The 20,453-nt window shown below is 53.6% G+C and overlaps 2 protein-coding genes and 5 non-coding genes across 12 annotated transcripts; 3 read left to right on the forward strand and 4 right to left on the reverse strand.

Moving 5' to 3' along the window:
• Positions 1-3,673: 3,673 nt before the first annotated feature.
• BORCS6 (BLOC-1 related complex subunit 6) lies at positions 3,674-5,491 on the forward strand. Its single transcript, XM_045983888.1, has one exon. It carries the CDS (start codon positions 3,727-3,729, stop codon positions 4,792-4,794), a length of 1,068 nt encoding a protein of 355 aa, XP_045839844.1. The 5' UTR covers positions 3,674-3,726; the 3' UTR covers positions 4,795-5,491.
• A 685-nt stretch (positions 5,492-6,176) lies between these two features.
• TRNAI-AAU lies at positions 6,177-6,250 on the reverse strand. Its single transcript has one exon. It is a non-coding gene; the product is annotated as a tRNA-Ile (tRNA).
• A 351-nt stretch (positions 6,251-6,601) lies between these two features.
• On the reverse strand, positions 6,602-6,675 carry TRNAT-AGU. The gene has a single exon. It is a non-coding gene; the product is annotated as a tRNA-Thr (tRNA).
• Positions 6,676-6,926: 251 nt separating this feature from the next.
• Positions 6,927-7,008, reverse strand: TRNAS-GCU. The gene has a single exon. It is a non-coding gene; the product is annotated as a tRNA-Ser (tRNA).
• Positions 7,009-7,455: 447 nt separating this feature from the next.
• On the reverse strand, positions 7,456-7,527 carry TRNAW-CCA. The gene has a single exon. It is a non-coding gene; the product is annotated as a tRNA-Trp (tRNA).
• Positions 7,528-15,169: 7,642 nt separating this feature from the next.
• On the forward strand, positions 15,170-20,170 carry TMEM107 (transmembrane protein 107). Of its 6 annotated transcripts, none has more exons than XR_006816018.1 (6): positions 15,178-16,164; positions 16,344-16,411; positions 16,534-16,634; positions 17,399-17,495; positions 17,737-18,784; positions 18,874-20,170. XR_006816018.1 is itself a non-coding variant. In XM_045986556.1 (5 exons), exons 1-5 carry the CDS (start codon positions 16,078-16,080, stop codon positions 17,804-17,806), a joined length of 423 nt encoding a protein of 140 aa, XP_045842512.1. In that variant the 5' UTR covers positions 15,178-16,077; the 3' UTR covers positions 17,807-20,170. The 6 variants fall into 6 exon arrangements, 2 of the variants coding, with proteins under 2 accessions (XP_045842513.1, XP_045842512.1); XR_006816019.1 differs by having other exon boundaries at positions 18,877-20,170; XR_006816020.1 differs by having other exon boundaries at positions 17,737-17,942.
• LOC123930347 lies at positions 18,443-18,578 on the forward strand. Its single transcript, XR_006816063.1, has one exon. It is a non-coding gene; the product is annotated as a U8 small nucleolar RNA (small nucleolar RNA).
• Positions 20,171-20,453: the final 283 nt, after the last annotated feature.

Below are 20,453 nucleotides of genomic sequence, written 5' to 3' on the forward strand. Positions count from 1 at the left end.
ATGGGCCTTTCATAACACATCTGTCCAGGCACACCTGGCTGGCTGACTGACCTGGCAACTGACTCCTGATTTCAGCTCAGATCATGATCTCAGGTTCGGGAGATCGAGGCCCAGGATAGGTTCTGTGCTGGGCATGACTGTTTGAGGTTCTCTCTTTCTCCCTCTACCCCTCCTCCCCAGCCCCCTGCTCGCACTCTCTCTCTCTAAAATAAAATAAAATAAAATAAATGTGTCTAAATAAATAAATATAAAAAGACATTTGTCCCTGATTGCAGCAAAAGTCATCTCTATTTCCCTACTATTGGGTAATATGACTCTCCTTGACCCAAATCTGCTTCTAAAGTTCTAAAAAGAGTATTCCAAAGCCTCATGAACAGAGCGTGCATATGCATGGAAACATGAGTCATGCATCAGACAACCCCAGTGACCGGCCGCCACTGACAGGGATAGGCAAACGGGAGTAAGCAGCCCTTCCTGGGCTGGGCTCCCACTTCCAGCAGCCCAAAGTGCAAGACATAGCAAACTATCCAGGGGGTAAATTATGAAGTTTCTGCCAAAAACAACCAGAGACAGTTTAGATGCATGAACATAAACCGTATTCCAGTAAAACTTATGGATACTGAAATCTGAATTTTTTATAATTATATGAAATTTCATATCCTTTCAACCATTTCAACCTGTAAAAACCATTCTCAGCTCACAAGCCATAAAAAAGGGGTAGGGAGCTGGATCTGGCCCACGGGCCATACTTGGCTGACCCCTAACATAGGACAACCCCGTGCCCCTCCCCCACTGTGTTGCAGCTACCGGGGTCTGGGGGGGGGGGGGCTGACCCACCCCTGGCTCCAGGAGGACCATAATTGTTTTAACCTAATAAGTTGATTCTTGTCATCTTGCCAGAGTGTCTGCTTCCGGATACACAGTCCTTTTTAAAAACTATTTACTTATGTATTTATTTGAGAGAGAGAAAGAGAACAAGCAAGCATGAGCAGGGGGAGGGGCAGGGGCAGAGGCAGAGGCAGAGGGAGACACAGACTCCCCACATGCCCTTATGGATGCGGGGCGATGGCAGGACCTTGAGATCATGACCTGAAGATGCTTCACTGACTAAGCCCCCCCGGTGTTCCTGATACTCAGTCCTAAGTCAATCAGACATGATATTACCCAATGTGACTAAATTGTGCGTGTGAACCAGTTTAGGCCAATAAGATGTAAAGGGAAATTAACTGGGGCTTTGGGGAAAGATGCATCTTCGTTCTTCTGTGAGGTCTAATGGAAGCTATTCCTTTCCCCCTTCTGGAAGACGAGGGAGCGTATCATTCAGGGGTCCTGGTTGCATGAAACAGAATAATTTGGGCTCACTTAAGCATGAGTGGACGTTATTATGAGCATCCTGGGTGACTCACGGACTCTGGAGGAGCACCAGGAATCTCTAGAAGGTCCAGGCTGCCCAGCGAGGGAAAATTCCACTGCAGAAGTGATCCAGGGTACAGCGAGAGCCAGGGGCCAGGGAAGCTGGAAGAGGGGCTGCTTGGTATTTCACCTTCCCGAGTGGGAAGTGGGCTCTGCCTGATAAGGTGGGAGTGTCCTTAAACACAGAGTCCGATCTCTGGAGATTAAAAAAAAAAAAAAAAAAAGGATGATGAGAGACACCCTTAAGGACTGAAGGTTCTTGATCCTCCAAAGTCAAACCCTGACATATTAGCCCCCATTGTGATGTATTTGGAGGTGGGGCCTTTGGAGGTAATCAGGTTTCCGTGAGGTCAGGAGGCTGAAATCCTTAAGGTAGGATTAGTCCCTTCTAAAAGGCTGAGGGCTTGCTTCGTCTCCACAGTGTGAGGACACAAGGAGAAGACAGGAAGAGGAGTCTCACCAGGAACCAAGTCAACTGTCATCCTGGGCTTCCCAGACTCCAGAAGTGTTGAGACATAAATGTCTCCTGTGTTTATGGTGTTTTGTTATAGCAGTCCAAGGAGACTAATGCAACCCCCAGAGAATGACAAACAGCAGCCATTTTGCCACCATGAAGAAGCGCACTTGGGATAGAGTGGCCCCCCCAGACAGAAACCAGGTCCTTTGTGACAGCCCTAGGGCATTGGACCCAAGCTTCTCTGAGCACACTCTTGTCTTGAGACCATTATCGCATGACACGACGCAGTCCCCTCGTTTTAAGTTGTTGGTTCAACTTATGTTTTCTATCTCTTGCTGAACGAAGAGCGACTGGCTGCTGAGGGGTAAAGGAAAGACAAGGTGGGGGCGGTGGGGCTTGTCAGTCCCAGAGATCCGATCCGGGAGAAGCTTAGAGGAGTCCACTGGCCTCCTGGTTTAGTAGTCAGGACTCTGGGTGCACCAGACAGAAACACGTCTCGAATGTGTTCAAGTCACAAGGAGGAAATCAACGGATTGTGGTCATTTAGTTAATACACATTTAGGGAGTGCCTACCATATGCTGGGGACCCTAAGCACTGCGGACAGGGATCAAAACAGACAAAAAGGGGCGCCTGGGTGGCTCAGTGGGTTAAACCTCTGCCTTCAGCTCAGGTCATGATCTCAGGGTCCTGGGATCGAGCCCCACATCGAGCTCTCTGCTCAGCGGGGAGCCTGCTTCCCCCTCTCTCTCTACTTGCCTCTCTATCTACTTGTGATCTCTCTCTATATATCAAATAAATAAAATCTTAAAAAAAAACAGACAAAAAAAACAAAACCCAAAAAACAAAAAATCCACAAGACAAACAAACAAAACAACAACCCTTATCCTCACAGAGCTTAAGGAAGGGAAGGGAAATCGGGAGTTGCTGGGAAAAGTGGCTGCGATTTTAAACAGGTTGTCAGGGGAGGCCTCACTGAAACGGTGGTATTTGAATTAGAAACCGAAGCTGAAATCTTCCTTGGCAGACTCGGCCTCAAAAAAAAAAAAAAAAAAAAAAAAAAAGAAGAAGAAGAAGAAGAGCAAGTGTAAATCCCGGAGGCAGAGAACAGTGAGGGGCCAGCGTTGCGTCTCCAGCCGGACCAGCGAAGGGAGGGGGAAGGGACGGGATCCGAATGGCATATACCTCGTGGCAAAACCACACCGCACCCTCCGAGCGGAGAGAGGCCCCAACGTGGAGGGCGCCGGAGACAGAGGACAGAGCAGCGGAGGCAGAGGAAAGCCCTCCAGCCTGCTCGGGTGTCTATCCCGAGCCGCTCCAGGCAGTCCTGCGGGTCGGCAGGCCGAGGGCGGTGGACCTCGCGGCTGGTGCTCTGCTGCGGGTCCGGCCGCATCCCTCCGCACGGACGAAGTGCGGTTCCGTCTCCACGGTCCAGGCGTCCCCACAAACTCTCTAGGACCCGCATCTGCGGGGCGCACTGGGTGTGTTTGCTAAGCAACAACCGTGGGCGTGACAACCGTGGGTGGGACGAGTCTGTGCCCGGCCCCGGAGGACTCGGGTATTTCAGGACCCTGATCTTTAGGACTTGCCCCGCCTCCTCCTGAGAGGGTGGAGCGACGAGGGCAGCTGTCACCTCCTCCGCCCCGCCCCGCCGGCTCTCACGTGGGTTCGGCTGCTCAATAACAGCTCTTCTTCCGGGACTTCCTGGTCACCACGACCAATCAGAGTGTTCTTCCTGTCCTGACCATTGTCAGCCGGCTGCCAATCGCGCGCCTCTACCAACGCCCCTTAAAGGCGCCGCCGACGCCGCCCGAGCCGGGGCGAATCAGTTCCTCGGCTGCTTACCCCCAACTGCGGCATGGAGTCGTCCCGGGGGCGGCCTGGGCCCGAAGCGGACCTTCTGGTTCTGGGGGAGCAGCAAGCCGCGATCTTCGGCGGCGGGCCGGGCCGAGCGCCCTCCGCGCCGCCCTCGGGCCTCCCGGGGTGCGGGCAGGAAGAGGCCGAGAGCGTTGGGGGCGCGAGCCGCCACCCCGCGGCGTCCCCGAAGACTTCGAGCCTCGGCGCCGTCCACCGGGCCGAGCGGGAGGCTCGGGACGACGAGCCGGGCCGCGGAGGGACGCCGTCCGCGCCAGGGAGCCGCCGGGGGGCGCCGGGTCCCGAGCCGGAGCCGCATGGTTCCTCCGGGCGCCAGGACCCTGAGCCGCGGGAGGACGAGCCTGCGTCGGAGAGGGGCTGCCGTCGAGGGAGCCCGGGAGGCCGCGGGGTGGAGGCTGAGCCGCGGGAGGAAGACGACGACGAGGAGGCGGCGGCGGCCGGCAGGGCTGGACGCTCGTTCTCCAGCCGCCTTCAGGACAGCCGCAGCCTGGACGGTCTGAGCGGGGCGTGCGGCGGCGCGGGGTCCTCGGGGGGTACCGAGCCTGGCGCGGGCGGTGGGCGCCGCGCCACCATCTCCAGCCCCCTGGAGCTCGAGGGCACCGTGAGCCGCCATGGCGACCTCACCCACTTCGTGGCCAACAACCTGCAACTCAAGATTCGTCTGAGCGCCGCCCCTCAACCCCCGCCTCCCGCCCCGGCGCGGCCCTGTGCAGCGCCCGCGCCCACTCCGGCCATTCCCCCGATCGACCCCGACGTGCTGCGGGACCTGGAGCGGCTGAGTCGGGAGCTAGGCGGCAGGGTGGACCGTCTGCTGCGCGGGCTGGGTGGCGCGGTGCAGGAGCTGACCGCGCTGAGCGTGGGCTGCATCCAGACCTACCGCGATGCCGTGGACTCCCTGGGCGAAGCGGTGGACATGAGCATCAAGGGCATGTACACCCTGCTGGCGCGCTGTGAAGAGCTGGAGCGGGCTCTGCAGCCAGTGCAGGGGCTGGCGCGCCAAGTACGGGATATCCGACGCACCCTGGAGGTGTTGGAGGCCCTGTGCAAGTGACCCGGAGTGCAGGAGAGGCTGGCCAAGCCAGGGCCCAGCAGGATCCTAAGGACTCTTCAAGGAGCCCTGGTGGGAACTGCCCGCTGAGGGGAGGCCTATGTATTGGAGGCTCTTCCAGACGCATTTAGCGGGGCCTGCCACCACTCGCTGGGCCTTATTCAGGTGTATATGGGGCAAGTTCTAAAGTCTCTCCTGGTGGGAGGGGATGATGCTCTGCTGTTAAGTTGGCCATCTGTAGCGACCTTGTTCTCAGCTCTCTTCTCCAGCTAGAGCACCATCTCTGGGAACCCAGGGCTTTAGGTCTCAGCTTGGGAGACAGGACTGTCATATGTGGTTAAGAACAGAGAACAGAGGAGGCCTCAGCCCCCACTGTGGCCACCCTGACTCCAGTGGCCACATCTCAGGTGCCAGGGGCTGTGGGAGCTTGAGTGGTCCTTGGCCACACGCCATGCAGACAAGGATGCCCACCTGCTTCTGCCCTCTGGCCCCCTACCATCCCCCTTCCGCAGCCAGACCCGGGGTGGAACTAGAAGGAATGCGTTGCATGGTAGAGGGGGGTTAGGTGGGAGGGGTCTCACTGCTCTCAGGGTTCAGGCGGAATTGTTGCTGGTTTTGAAGCCCACCTGTTGTGGAGTGTTCTAATCAGTTTTGGCTTTCTGAGTTTTTGTGGAATTAAAGTGCTGCTGCTAAGGCTGAAGTGTGTCTGTGTGGGGTTCCAGGGATTGGTGCTCTGAAGGAGCGGGAATGAGGGTCGGACGTTTTCGTGAAGCTCTGTTGGCGGATGCTGGGTGCGGGGGGAGAGTCCCAGGCTCCATGGGCAAGGGTATATGGTTCCTGCTCTCAGGCAGCACTGCGATGGGGGTGGGGGTAGGGGGCGGCCAGGGGAGGTGGGGCACGTGAGACACACATATACGGGCTCAGGGATCCAGTAAAACAAGCAGCGTGTTCCGGTACCGAAAGGGAAGGCGCTGTCTTCTCAGATCTTGAAGGGGCCTGGCAGGGGCTGGGTGATTTGGACATCCTGACTCAGGAGGAAGACTGCGAACGCTTGTTACCTCCATTCCTGACACTTTCCCACACTTCCCCGATCAGTGTCATATTCGTTCCAACTTCTCCAAACTTCCTGCCCAGAGTTCACATAGTTAAGTTCCAGGAGCCCCACATTATGGCCGGGAGCGTTATAGAGATCACAGAAGGAACTCCAGTTTTATTAAACCTTCCTCCTCCCCCCTCAAGTCAGTACCGTCCTGGGCTGAGTTTCAACATATTTCTATTTTGGGTGTGAAAAGTTCTAGAATTGGAAATGTTGCTTCACAAACCCTCCCAAGTAACAAGAAATTGCAGCGTCTCACAGTTTAAAAAGAAGAAAAGAAAGCAGCTCCTGGCCCGTACGGGGATCGAACCCGCGACCTTGGCGTTATTAGCACCACGCTCTAACCAACTGAGCTAACCGGCCGGCTGGTGCGATTGTTGGAGTCTGAAGGTATATAAATTTATAATATGGGTTCTATCCTCAAAGAATTAGAAATGGGCAGGACCATCCTGAGGGACGTGAAAACGACATACAGGCGGAATCACCAGGCATCTCGGGAAGTAGCAGCAAAGCGGCACCCGGGCAAGCGCAGAAGTCACTGAGGCTCGGACGCAAATACCGATCCCGCGCCTGGCAACAAGCACGTGGCGTCCAGGAGCGACCGCAAACGCCAGAAACGGACAGCGCCACCCGGAGGCCCCCGGGGGATTCCAGGAGAGACGCCGATGGATCTGTGGACGCCCGGAGGTTCTTCACAAAAGCAGTACAGCGCGGAGGCACCACTGGGATTCGAACCCAGGATCTCCTGTTTACTAGACAGGCGCTTTAACCAGCTAAGCCACGGCGCCCACCGTCCGGGGCCCGCCGCCTTCTTTTCTTGGCCGGGTCAGCTCTCCCGCAGGAGCGCGGACGCCTACGTGCCCCTTGTAACCCGGCTTTGGTCGTCCTGGAAAACGGAGTAGAGGGGACGAAAACCACGGTCGGGGGCGACCGCGAAGCACTGGGGTGACGCGGGAACCTAGTCGGGGCAGGTGGGCGGTGACGAGAGATCCTTGCTACGAGACGTCAAAACTGAACTCTGGCGGCCGCAACCGCACGCCGACGAGGATGGGATTCGAACCCACGCGTGCAGAGCACAATGGATTAGCAGTCCATCGCCTTAACCACTCGGCCACCTCGTCCGCCGAGAAATTGCTTCCGCTCTTCTCTCTGGGGCCTGAACTCGTCCTCCCGCCCGCGGGACCCGCCCACGTGGCGGAGGGCGCGCGCGTCCCGGGACCCGCCGGGCGCAGCCGACGCGCCTCGCAGGCTACCGCCCGCCGAGCGACCTTCTCGCCCGCGCGCTCTCCACGCTGTCCCCTCGGGGCCGAGCGACCCGCCGCGCGACGGTCCTCCGGAGCCTCGCCCCCGGCCCGCGCTTGCGGGACCCGGGATCCGCGCCCACCAGCCCTCGGGATCTGGGCTCCCCCGACGGGGCGGCTTGGGACGGGGCGCGGGGGGAGCTCCCCTCCCGGACCCTGCGAGGTGCTGCTCCGACCCGGGCGCGGGCGCTCGCGGGTAGGTGGACACTCCGGGGAGGGGAGTAAATAAAAGACGGAAGCCTCGGTGGAAAACAAAACCAGAAAAACTGACCCCGACGTGATTTGAACACGCAACCTTCTGATCTGGAGTCAGACGCGCTACCGTTGCGCCACGAGGTCGGCCGGCCAAAGGGGTGGACAGGTCTCCCCATGGCCACTTGGCGGCCAGCCGGGGTCCCGGCGATCGAGGCTGAGAGCCGAGGGCCCTCCCGAACCCCTAAGCTCCCGCGGCGGGTGGGTGCGCAGTCCCGCCCGCCTCGTGCGACCTGCTGGGCACCCGCCCCCAGAGTCCTGCCCACGAGACCCGGGCCCCGAGCTGCCCCTGCGCAAGGAGGGTGGCACGGACGGACGCAGCCCGGCGGAGCGTGGGGGCGCTGCCCACGCCCCGGGCGCCTGCGGGGCGCGAGACCAGCTCCTCCCGGCCGCGCGTTCCCGGCGCCCACTGGGCCTGCCCCCTGCCCGCTCCGGCCCCGGCCCCCGGCCCTGGCTCGGAGACCCTGGTTTCAAAGTCCACGGTAGAGCCCCGGCTTCGGTCGTTTCGTCGCTCCTTACGGTTCTGGGGAATAATTTACAGGCAGGGACATACACAGACTGGAAGTGTGTGTTTTGGTAATTAACAAATGCAACCCACAACCCATTCAAGGTATAGTTCCTTTCCTCACCTCCCCCGCCTCGCCTGAAATCAGGCGGCCACTGTCCTGATTTCATCACGGCGGACTCCGTCATGAGCCGGCAGCTTCTGGAGAGGGGTACCGGCAGCTAGCAGAGACCCCCAGTTGCCTCTCGAGGCGTTCAACAGGCCAGAACGGCGGCAGAGGTCCCGCTGTGTCTCACGCCTTCCCTTCCAGGTCAGAGTCGCGTTTGGTACAGTGGTGCTCCCGAAGTCCCCGGAGTCTGCAGAGATGTCACAGCCCCCCACCCCGACCCCCGACGTCCCCTGGCTTTCACTGAGTCAGGACAACATCTTTAAGAGCCTTCTTCTCCCGGGGTTGTCAGGACATTGATATGCTGGCTTTCCCCTGTTCCACCGGATCCGTGCTCCCCAGTATCTTTCTCTGTCCTTTAACCGCAGAGCTTTGCACCACCCTCCCGGGACTCAGCCATCCGTGTGCCCAGGGCTCCTGAAGCCTGCTCCCACCTCTGGATTCAGCCGCCCAGCACCTGCTGGACACCTTCACGTGCCCCTGTCATCCTTCCTTCGCACTCCTTCCGCACTCCCACCCAGGGCCTAAGCTAAGGCTGAGAGTCTCCTCTTGACTCCCCACCCCCCACACACACCCCATTCTCAGTCCCCAAATCTTGTCCATTCCATCTCCCTTCATAATTCTCCTGCTGACTCTCATTCACCATCCTCCCTTGCTGGATTATTGTACTAGACTCCCCTCCGAAGTCTCCACCTCCAAAGAAGGTCCTCTTTTTAAAATGCCAGCTCATTCCCATCACACTGGCTTAAAATCAGTGCCCCATCCCCATCGAGATTAGGTCCTAACTTACTGGCTGGGTCCCTAAGGTCACGCACTTCTTAAGTGGGCCGTGGAAGCAGGTTGCCAGTATTCACATATAGGCTTTGCTGCTTACTAGTCATGTGATTTGAGCTCCTTGTTGAACCTCCTTGTGTCTCCGTGTCCCCTACGGCAAATGGATCAGTAGCAGTATATTTCCTGAGACGAAGTGCTCAGAACCTGACTGGTCTTAATCAGCTATTACGTTTGTTATTAATATCTGGTCCTTGCCGGATTCACTTCAGCCACCGCTTCCTCACCTCCCAGGTGACAGCCACCGTGACTCACGTATAGTTCCTTAAACTCACTTTAGTCCCCATTGTCTCTGTGCCACTATCCTTCTTTATCTGGATGACCCTTAACACACCCTTCAGGACTCCATTTAAAAGGTCCCTCTTCCTTACTTCTCCCCCTCTTCCCGGGGAGGAGGCTTGCTCTGTGTCTCCTCCAGGACAATACTTAAAATACTACTTTTATTTGTTTCCCTCACCACACTCTAAGTTACTCGGGAGAAGGAAATATGTATTCCTAGCACCCCATACAATTCCTGGGGTATACTGCGTATTCCAGAAGCATTTGTGAAATTAAGGAGGGACAGCATTAGCAAAAGCACTAGCCTACTTTATAGAGGAAGGAGACATGTCTGAGAAGCCGAGAGCATGGGAAAGGGTGGAAGCTTTTGCTAGAAAGGGAAGTTGGGGGGCGCCTGGGTGGCTCAGTAGGTTAAGTTTCTGCCTTTGGCTCAGGTCATGATCTCAGGGTCCTGGGATCGAGTCCCACATCGGGATCTCTGCTCAGTGGGGAGCCTGCTCTCTCCTCTCTCTCTGCCTGCCTCTCTGCGTGCTTGTGGTCTTTGTCTGTCAAATAAGTAAAGTCTTAGAAAGAGAGAAAGAAAGAAAGAAAGACGCCTAGGTGGCTCAGTTGGTTGGGCAGCTGCCTTCGGCTTGGGTCATGATCCCAGCGTCCTGGGATTGAGTCCCACATTGGGCTCCTTGCTCGGCGGGGAGCCTGCTTCTCCCTCTGACTCTGCCTGCCACTCTGTCTGCCTGTGATCCCTCTCTCTCTCTCTCTCTGACAAATAAAAAAAAAAATGAAAGAAAGAAAGGGAAGTTGGGTCAGTGGGGTACCAGGGAAAGTGGACTTGACCTCTAGGCTCAGAATTCTGTAGCAGGCGTGAGGAATTATCAGTCCAGGGTCCTCACTCAGTATTCTTGGATGTTTAAATCTCCATTTATCCCACCAGTTTCCAAGTTTTAGAAACCAATAGATTATTAAATAGATTATTATTCCGTCCAGAGCTGCTTTACTCAATATGGTTAGTCACTAGGGGGGCTATTCAATAGAGGGCTTGTCAAATGAAGCTGAAATTTAAACATCCAGTTCCTTAGTCCCGCTCACCCCGTTCCAAGCATTCAGCAGCCCCATGGAGCTGGCTGGCTACCACGTGAGACAGAGACAGTGTGAAGTATTTCCATCACGGAAAGTTCTATCGGACAGTGCTGGTCCGGAGGCTGAAAGCTGGTGGCCTGGGGCCGTTGTATGCTGCATGTGCTCTTGTCATCAGGGGTATTTTTCTCCCTTTTCATTTTTTTTCCCACCGTTTAGTTGGATACTAACATTTGTAAACTGGAGTAAGAATTTGGATGTTTGGCCGCTCTCAAAACAAAAACCAAAACCAGCTTTTCCTGGGTAACCTGTATCTCAAGGTAAACAACAAGTTGACGAAGGCACATTCTTATTTATTTACGGAAGAATAACAGGTGACAAGTGCAGAAAGGAACGATGCGATTAAGACACCCCTGTTTGGCAACTCTTCCTGCAAGAATGAGGCTAGGCAGCAGCGATCAGTGAAACCCGTGCATGGAAACCTAATGGGAACTTTGTAATGCTTGCCTCGGTCTGACTATGCCTGACTCCATAGCTCAGATTAACACCGGAAAAAAGAGACAAGCGGCCAGGACGAGCCTCCTGATGGGACAGGATGGGAAATACAAGCCAACTCCCGCGATGTCTGTTTACTGGAAAACTGAATGTGAGCTCGTCAAACACTAGATCTAGCAACCAGTCTACAGGGAACACAGGACTCAGAGGAACATGTGAAATGACAGGACCAGATGTCTCTGTCCCAACGGCCCAGTGTCTTCATCAGAGAAATTGCAAGGAAGGAGAACAAAGAGGAAGAACCGAAGATTAAAAAAAAAAAAAAAAAAAAAAAAAAAGATTTAAGAGACCCATCAACCAAGTGCAAGGTGTGGACTTCGTCATGTGTCTATATGATGGATGTTGGGCAACCTAAGCTATCTGGTGATGTCTGGGTTTTGCTTGGCAATAAGTAGTGCGGCTGGGAGGGCGCTGGGCTGAACAAGGTTGGTGTGTTGGTAACTGATGGAGCAGAATGGCAGGCTTCAAAGGGATTCACCCTTCTGTTTGCTTTATTTTTACATATGTTCGAATTTTTTCCCCTGAGCTCTCTTCTGCCCAGAGCAGATGTCCATCAGGGCTGGACAGCGGGGGTCCAGCCCTGGCTGGAGTCAGTGGACCCCGCGAAGGGAAGGACGCACCAGGTCCCCAGCAGTACCTCCTGTGGCCACAGGGTGGCTCTAACACTCAAATTTGTGTGACCTCTGTGGGGCAGGCTTCTGCGAACCAAGGTCATCATGGAGAGTGGCAGGACAGACCTAAATGCCTGCTCACTGTTTATTAATTCATAATGTGAAATGTGACTCCCCACTTCTTAGTATCTAGTAGTTTCCCTAGACGGGAAGCCTATTATAAGCAGAATGCCCCACACTTGCAGCTGCGGGAGCCCCAAATTCTATCATCCTTGACCCCTTCCTTTTTCATCACCCACTCTTAGCCCCCTGTTTGGACCTCCTTATCTTTTAATGATCTCTTGATTCCTTACACTTTGTTCCACTTTCTTGATTCCACTCTGGCCCAATCTCATTCTGTCCGTCCTGGGATCACTACAGCAGCCTCTTCCCACGCCTGCTCCCCAACATCTCAAAATCTGTTCTCCACATGGCAACCAAAGTCCTCTTCTAGAACACAGACCTGACCAGGTCCTTCTCCCTGGCTGCAAGCCTAGCACTGAGTCTGCCCACCCCACCCCACCCCACCCCACCTTAATCTCTTCTTCCCCTCCCATTGCTAGCCTCAAGATATACCAGCTTACTTCCGTTCTACTGGCCTGTTCTGGCCTCGTTCCCACCTGAAGGACCTTTGCCCTCGCTGTGCCTCTGTCTGGAAAGTTCTTTCCCCAATCTTTTCCCCGTGGCTGGCTGACTCCTCTTCATTCTTTTTGTTCCGCGACTTTGGAAGATCTTGCAAAAACAGGTCCTGGGTTTTGCTCACTTGCAGTGGTTGAAAGTGTTTCCTTCGTCTGTGAAACGTCAGACTTGACAACTGTCACTGGGGGAGGTTGGTAATGACAGTGGCCTGGGCTTCCCGTTCCCAGGAGAAAAAGTCCTGTGAGTTAGAGGCGGAGGGAGGACCCCTTCAGTCCTTGGGTCTTATCTGTGCACTCAGAATATTTTTGCACTTGCTACGCTGTGCTCACGTGGAGCCCGCCTCTAACTGCGTTTAGAACATCAACACTGTCGCTTGTTTTGAGGGTCTCATATTTATGAGGGTCACCTCCAAGGAGAGAAGCAGCTGGGGCCACTGTACTTTGCTTGTCCCTCCTGAGATGGGGGAAGGTTTGAAAATATTTTCAGAACTTCTTTATTTTTATTTATTTATTTATTTATTTTTAAGATTTATTTATTTGACAGATAGAGATTACAAGTAGGCAGAGAGGCAGGCAGAGAGAGAGAGAGGAGGAAGCAGGCTCCCTGCTAAGCAGAGAGCCCGACGTGGGGCTCGATCCCAGGACCCGAGCCAAAGGCAGAGGCTTTAACCCGCTGAGCCACCCAGGCACCCCTTATTTTTATTTTTTTAAGACTTTATTTATCCGCTTGACAGAGAGATCACAAGGAGGCAGAGAGAGAGAGAGGGGGAAGCAGGCTCCTTGCTGAGCAGAGAGCCCAATGTCAGGCTCAATCCCAGGACCCCAAGATCATGACCCTAGCCGAGCCCCAGGACCCTGAGATCGTGACCCTAGCCGAAGGCAGCGACTTGATCCACTGAGCCACACAGGTGCCCCTATTTTCAGAACTTTAAACGGCTCAACAGTTAAAGAGAAAACCTCCCGACACACCTGAGAGCTCAGAAAGCCCATGCAGGTAACATATGATTTCCGTCCAATATTTCTGGAGTAAAAAAAAAAAAAAAAAAAAAAAAAATTCAGAGACTTGGCTGAATATCTCTCTTTATATAGATAATTCCTCTGAAAAGTCTAAATGTTGTGTTTTTTATTTTGTGGGTTTTGGTGACCACATTGTCTCCATTATAAAATTTAAGACTGCACTGCCCTTTAAAGAGATGGTTTTATAGGAAAATGTCACTGCATTGATTCAATGTATAGGAGTTTAACATGTAGGGACCATCAACCCCAGAAAGTCATTCCTTCTTTTTATAAAGCAATTTAATGTCTCAATGATAATATTATAGAAGACCCAAAAGGAAACCTTAGGAAGGGCTATCACTTAAAACTTTTTATTTTAAATAATCTGATTTATGGAAGAGTTGCAAAAATAATACAGAGAGGGGCACTTGGCCGGCTCAGTACATAGAGCAGGGGACTATTGATCTGGGGTCGTGAGTTCAAGCCCCAGCTTGGGTGAAGAGCTTACTTTAATAAATATAAGGGGTGCCTGGATGGCTTAGTTGGATAAGCGTCTGACTCTTGGTTTTAGCTCCGGTCATGATGTCTGGGTTGTGAGATCCAGTCCCTTGTCTGGCTTTGTGCTCACCAGGAAGTCTGCCTGAGATTCTTTCTCTCCCTGTCTGCCCCCCACCCCAATAAATAAATAATTTAAAAAACATATATAGGGGCACCTGGGTGGCTCAGTGGGTTAAGCCTCTGCCTTTGGCTCAGGTCATGATCTCAGGGTCCTCGGATCAAGTCCTGCGTCAGGATCTCTGCTCAGCGGGGAGTCTGCTTCTCTCTCTCTCTCTCTCTGCCTGCCTCTCTGCCTACTTGTGATCTCTCTCTCCCTCTGTCAAATAAATAAGATCTTTAAAAAAATAAAAAACATATATATAAAATACAGAGAATTCCCATGTACCTTCAAGACCGTGTTCGCTCCATCATTGGCTCTCTTTCTGGCTCTACAGACACATACATATTTTTCTAAACCATTTGAGAGTAAATTGCAGACATAATGCTCCTTTACCCCTACAATAGTGTGCATTTTCTAGCAAGGACAGTCTTTTCCATAACGGCAGTAGAATGATAAAAAATGAGGAAATTAACACGGATATTACTGATGCCTAAACTAGAGACCTCATTCCAGTTTCCCAATTGTGCCACTGACGTCCTTTGCAACAAAAGATAGTGTTGGAGGCTTTTTTTTAAAACCTGGTCCAAAAATCCATCATATTTCCAAGTCGAATGTGTCACATCTCTTTAGTCTCCCTAAATCTGGAAGAGTTCTTCAGTCTTTGTCTTTCACGATCTTGAGCAAACACCTCCTATCTTTTTGAGTTCTGAATTTTTTTACCACTGGTTTAGAAAAAGGAAATGTATCTATTATATTGGGGTCCTCAAAGACAGAAATGTGTTTTCTCTCAATTTTGGTATTTTCTACAACAAAGTTGAAGAATCAATCACTCATTTTTCGAAGGGCCTTTCCTTGCGTCTCCTTTTTAAAAAAATAGATTTCTAGTACCTCTTACCCTGCGGATTTTTATTCGTTTGTATGTTTGTGGCCCACCTCGATCTCCTTGACGAAGAATATAAACTCCAGGAAGGGGGCGCCTGGGTGGCTCAGTGGTTTAAGCCGCTGCCTTCGGCTCGGGTCATGATCTCAGGGTCCTGGGATCGAGTCCCGCATCGGGCTCTCTGCTCGGCAGGGAGCCTGCTTCCCTCTCACTCTCTCTGCCTGCCTCTCTGCCTACTTGTATCTCTCTCTGTCAAATAAATAAATAAAATCTTTAAAAAAAAAAAAAAATAAATAAACTCCAGGAAGGTAGAGCCTTCTGTCTTGTCAGGGACAGGAGCCCCTTACTTGCTAGTGGGTCAATGATTATTTGTTGAACAGATTTAGGAATCAGAAATGGCCCCTGGGCATGCGTGTTTAGCTTAGACCCGCCTAAGAGCCCCGGGGTGGAGTGGAAGAGAGAAGTTCTGGTACTTGGGCCGGGGAGGTCCCGGGCACGCAGGGACCTGACCAGGGAGCAGAGAGCAAGGGCGAGAACTTTCCGTTCTGCCAGCATCTCAGCAGCGGGCCCAAGGTCAGAGAGGGCGTTGACAGTCAGAGGTCCTCCGTCTGCTGCTGGGCCAAGTCAGGTGCCCACACCTCGGAGAGATAAGGAAATTCGAGCACCTTCTGCGCCACCGCCGGCTCCTTGCCTCCCAGGGGGGCAGGGCTCGTGCCCTTGGCCGGGTCACCGCTCCCTCCCCCGACGCGCCTCGCTTCCACGTGCAGAGCTGGCCATCTTTGGTTCTCCGGGATTCCCTCGCCAGACTGGGCCAAGCCGTCTGGGGGTTCCAAGGGAGGGGGAGGTCAGAGGATCAAGGAAGTTTCCCGTCCGGGGTCCTCGGAACATCAGGGACTCCGTGACCATCTAGTAAGTGACGGCGGACAAGGCAGGGGCATCCACGTCTCCGCGTTCCGTTCCCGTGCCTGCGGCGGCCCAGGGCGATGGGGAGTACGGGGAGACGGAGGAGGGAGAGGGTGTCCCTGCCTTAGGCCCGGCGGCGCCCTAAGACCGGCGCGACGGGGTCAGTGGTGTCTAGAGAGCACCCCGGGCCGCGGGCCCTCCCAGGCCAAGCGGCGGGGACCGAAGGCCGCACCGCGACCCTCGCGGCCACCCGCGACTCGCTCCACCGAGGAAGGCCGCGGCCGCTGAACTGACTGCTCTCGCGAGATTTCCCGGGATCTGGCCGCCGCGCCCGCGGACGCGGTTGCCAAGGCAACTGGGAGGCGCCAGCGCGAGCGGGAAGGAGGCGGCGGTCGAATTTTTGCGTGCGGGCGGGCGAGACTTGAGGAGTGGCCCTTCCTGAGCTTTCAGGCCCGCGGAGCGCCGCCTCGGCTGCAGTCGGTACCCCTGCCCCCGCGGGGCCATGGGCCGGATCTCGGGGCTCGTGCCCTCTCGCTTCCTGACGCTCCTGGCGCATCTGGTGGTCGTCATCACCTTGTTCTGGTCCCGGGTAAGACCCACGGCTACCTGCCGCCCCCCAACTCCATTCCCACTCTGGGGTGCTCCCAGCCGCTCGGCGCCACTTCCCCAGGACCTTACGTGGGCGGGTCTTCCCGTCCCCCTCTGACCCCGGTGCTGCCCCGCAGCCCGCCCCTCTTTCACTTTCTTCCGCTCTGCTCTGCTCCCCAGGACAGCAACATCCAGGCCTGCCTGCCTCTCACGTTCACCCCGGAGGAGTACGAGAAGCAGGACGTTCAGTGAGCGCTCGGGGCGGGGCGGGGGGGGGGCGGGCAGGGTGGTCAGAATTTAGCGGTAGCGGGAGTGGAGAGGTCTTCGAAGAAGTCCAGGAGGCCTGAGCCAGCCCCCTTCCTCTCTGCAGGCTGGTGGTAGCGCTCTCTGTCACCCTCGGCCTCTTTGCAGTGGAGCTGGCGGGTTTCTTCTCGGGAGTTTCCATGTTCAACAGCACCCAGAGCCTCATCTGTATCCTTTTACACACGGCCCATTTCCATCTGCACTCCCTCCAGCCACCTAACTCGGCCTTTCTGGCGCCGTGGCGTGCGCTCTGGCCGGGGCAAACAGCCTCTCCGGTTCATAGATCTTCTTAGATTCTATCTTAGAAGATTTAATACAACCTTCAATCGTTTGTTAAGCTCCCTCCATGCACCAGGCACTGAAGATCCCAAATGGGAGTAAAATACAGTTTTCCACCTTGAGAAAGAGGCAGATGCTCAGACGTTCTGTAACCCAGTGTGAGCAGCTCTGGGCTATAGGAGTGTGTAAAGATAGGAAGAGACACTGTGGAAACTCAGAAGAGACAACTAAATAAATGAATAAGAGAGAGAGAGATGAACAAGATGGACCGGGGAAGGCTCTTGATGCTTGAATTGTAGCTGGGAAGACCAGGCTCCTGCCTGGTGATTTCCAGTAGTGTGTCATGTCACTCTGAGTGTTCTCGTGTGCCTGGGGTAGATGGGGCGCCTACTCCTGGACCTGAAGGATCCAGGTTAGCCCCTAGACACTGGGTTGGGGTAGCCTGGGATCCCAGCTGTGCAGGCCCAGCCCTGGTCTGTACTCAATGGCTGTTCTGGAACTCAGAAGTCAGGGCTGCAGGCTCTGGCCTTTGCAGTGTGGTGCGGGAGCAAGGGGTAACACTGAGTGCAGACGCCGGTCCCAGCAATGGCTTTCTGTGGCTCATCACCACCTATTGAACCAAAGGCTTTCCTTGACTTTGGTGCATTCCCAAGCCATTGGGGCTCACTGTAGTGCGTCCGTGGCCCTGTCCTTTTTCATATTCGAGCGTTGGGAGTGCACCACGTACTGGTACATTTTTGTCTTCTGCAGGTATGGTGGCCGCCAATGTTTGGGATGGGGGAGGAAGGTTTACTCATTCTGAAGGTTTCCCCCACGCAGGCCTTTTCTCCGTGGTCTGGGAGGATATAGCAGATCCACTCAACCTGCTGTAGTCTCTTGAAGTCCGCCCTCTCCTACCCTTTAGGGGTGGTGTCTCTGGTTTGGGGATTTGGGGATTTTTTTTTTTTTTTTTTTTGGAAGGATCCTTGAACCCACCCCTTTCTGTCCGCAGTGCCCTCCCCGCTGTCACCGAAATAGCATTGTTCATCAGCGTCTTTGGGCTGAAAAAGAAACCTTTCTGATACGTTCATGACGGGAGCATAGGATTGAAGGTTGGAGGAGCAAGGGACAACTCACCATTCCTGGAAGAAGAAAGGATATCTTCAGCCCTTCACAGTAACACTGCATTTGGTGGAGGATGTCATTTTTCCTGTTAGGGTAATTATCACTCGAATCTGGGATGATCAGCGTTTTATTCAGTGCTTTGTAATAAAATATATTTTAGAGTGAGATCAAGACTTAAAAAAAGTTTAGGGGAGGATTGGGGTGGCCAAACTACTAAGGAATCGCAGGACTATTTTGCAGCCCTGCAGACTGTCAGATCCTAAGTGTCGCTTTTATTTTGGTTATTACGGTAGCGCCTCGCGGAAGGAAGTAGGCGGGGATATGTAAATAACAAGTGCTGTCTGCTATTAGGGTGCTAAGCTCCTGAGTGGAGCATTCTGGGAGGGATTCGTTTTTTATTATATTAATCAGGTTTTTTACAGCCAAATGTCGGGGGTGGGGGGAATGTCTTTAGTAACTGCAAATACATGTAGCAATAGAAATGGGAGAGCCTAGATAATTTCAGGTTGCTGGGGTCCGCGCGTTATTTACTCGCCCTAGACGAAAGCGGCCTCCTTTGCCCTTAGTAAGGAATGCGCAAAAAGCTTGTTTTATCGTCAGGTAGGATAATCCTTACCTGTTCCTCCTTCGGGAGGGCAGAACGGAACATGATGATTGGAGCTCGCATGATGCGTGATTAGCGTCTCTGCGTGGCCGGGACTTGCAACACCCCGGCCGCTCCTGTCTGATTCTGCCTGGCGATCTCTTCTTTTTCGTATTGGAAACGGACAGATTTTGGTCGTCAGCGTCGGCAGTGCTCTTTTGCTTGCGCGTTACCGATCCTTTCCAGGAGTGTTTATCCGATAATGACAGTGGTCTCTGGTGGCAGTGCTGCTTCGGTTGCGCGTTACCGATCCTTTTCAGAAGTGTTTATCCGATAATGACAGCTGTCTCTGGTGCGTGTCAGGACGCGGTATTTTCTCTGGCTGTAGAGGAGTGGTGTGGGTGTCCTCAGATTTATAGTAAATCACTGTTCCTGTCGTAGCAGAGAGGACCACCGGCTCCGGAGGATGGGCACAGCTCGCCGGCGGCCGGAACGTGCTCAGAGAGAGTTTGGAATCTTAGGGTTGGGCCTAGTGCAGACGCGCTAGTAGAATCTGAAGAGCTGTCCTGTCCCACGACTAGTGTTCGCGAGGTCCAGTTTCCTCGCGCAGGTCAGTGTTATGTGCGGGAAGGTTCTCTGTCCTAAAGATGGAGCCCAGGCCATCCTAAATAAGCAAAGGCGTCCAAGGTGTTGCCTCACACACATGGAACCAGCCTTTCCCTCCGCGCCTGTCCTCTCTGGCAGCCTTTCATCTTGAGCGTTTATTTGCTAGATACTTACTGAGCACCTAACTTCATGCAAAGGCACGGTGGTAGGCTCTGCGGGAGTCATGGTGAACTTGATCCCTGCTCACCCTCAGCCATCACAGATCCTGTGGCTCCTGGGGTCCGGCGGTGTGGCTGGAGCAGAGGCGGGGGGTAGACTGTGCTGGAGGCAAGGAAGGTGGACATTGCAGGTCGTGCTTACAGGCTTGTCAGGAAGGTCACATCCCACTGCAGTCTGGCTGTCGCCCGCACCCACGGATGGAGTTCGCTGATTGCTGAAAGCGGACTTTTTGTTTTTCAGAAACACTGCGGGCTAGTTGCGCCACAGCTATTATCAGAAATCATGTAAACTCCACAGATGAATTATATTTAAAAACAGAGGTGTTAAAAAAAAAAAAAAAAGAATCCCAGAGGTAATATATGCAAAACTCATTACTTCTGATTTTTTTTGTGTGTTTTTTTTTAGTTTGTAGGAATTTTATTTATTTTTACTGAGTATAGTTGACACACAGTGTTCCATTAGTTTCAGGTTCCTGATAATTTTCCACGTTTTACTGTCATGTGCTCTGGAGCTCATTTACATGTATTGTGTCTGTATAGTGGCCATGCTGTATAAGGATGGGCCCGTACCTGTGTTTCTCTTCCCAACTCACAGAGACGTCAAGTTGACATTTTGAATTTGGCCCCGGTAGGAGTATTTACACCCCAGAAATTGGCGAACACTACATATCGGGCTTTGTTGGTTGTCTAGATTTAAGAAGGTGATGGAGAAAATGTTAATAATGCAGGTTAAATTGAAAAATGTCTCGCCTGACTGTTACATTGTGAATGGCCCACAAAATGAAATTCCCCCCAGAAGTTGCAAACTTTTGTCAGATTCAGCAAAGAAGTTCGTCAAGTCGTTGAGGAACGAGTGAAGTCTTCATACATCCCCAGGGTTTCATTTTCGTCTTGCTCAAAAATGTGAATTAAAATATCGACCAACATTCATACTGGAGATACCTTGGAACTGGGACACAACTCGGTCTATGTAATCGTGAATACAAGAGTGGAATTTACAATCAAGAATATTGTATGTTTTGGGGCGCCTGGGTGGCTCAGTGGATTAAGCCGCTGCCTTCGGCTCAGGTCATGATCTCAGGGTCCTGGGATCGAGCCCCGCATCGGGCTCTCTGCTCCGCAGGGAGCCTGCTTCCTCCTCTCTCTCTCCCTGCTTCTCTGCCTACTTGTGATCTCTGCCTGTCAAATAAATAAAAT

This window comes from Meles meles, chromosome 18, assembly GCF_922984935.1.
Source record: "Meles meles chromosome 18, mMelMel3.1 paternal haplotype, whole genome shotgun sequence".
NCBI classification, from domain to species: Eukaryota; Metazoa; Chordata; class Mammalia; order Carnivora; family Mustelidae; genus Meles; species Meles meles.

Coding starts and splice junctions, on each gene's coding strand:
- BORCS6 (XM_045983888.1), top strand. CDS start 3,727: ATGGAGTCGTCCCGGGGGCGGCCTGGGCCCGAAGCGGACCTTCTGGTT.
- TMEM107 (XM_045986556.1), top strand. CDS start 16,078: ATGGGCCGGATCTCGGGGCTCGTGCCCTCTCGCTTCCTGACGCTCCTG. Junction 16,412..16,533: donor TACGAGAAGCAGGACGTTCA/GTGAGCGCTCGG, acceptor TCCTCTCTGCAG/GCTGGTGGTAGCGCTCTCTG. Junction 17,496..17,736: donor TACATTTTTGTCTTCTGCAG/GTATGGTGGCCG, acceptor TTCTGTCCGCAG/TGCCCTCCCCGCTGTCACCG.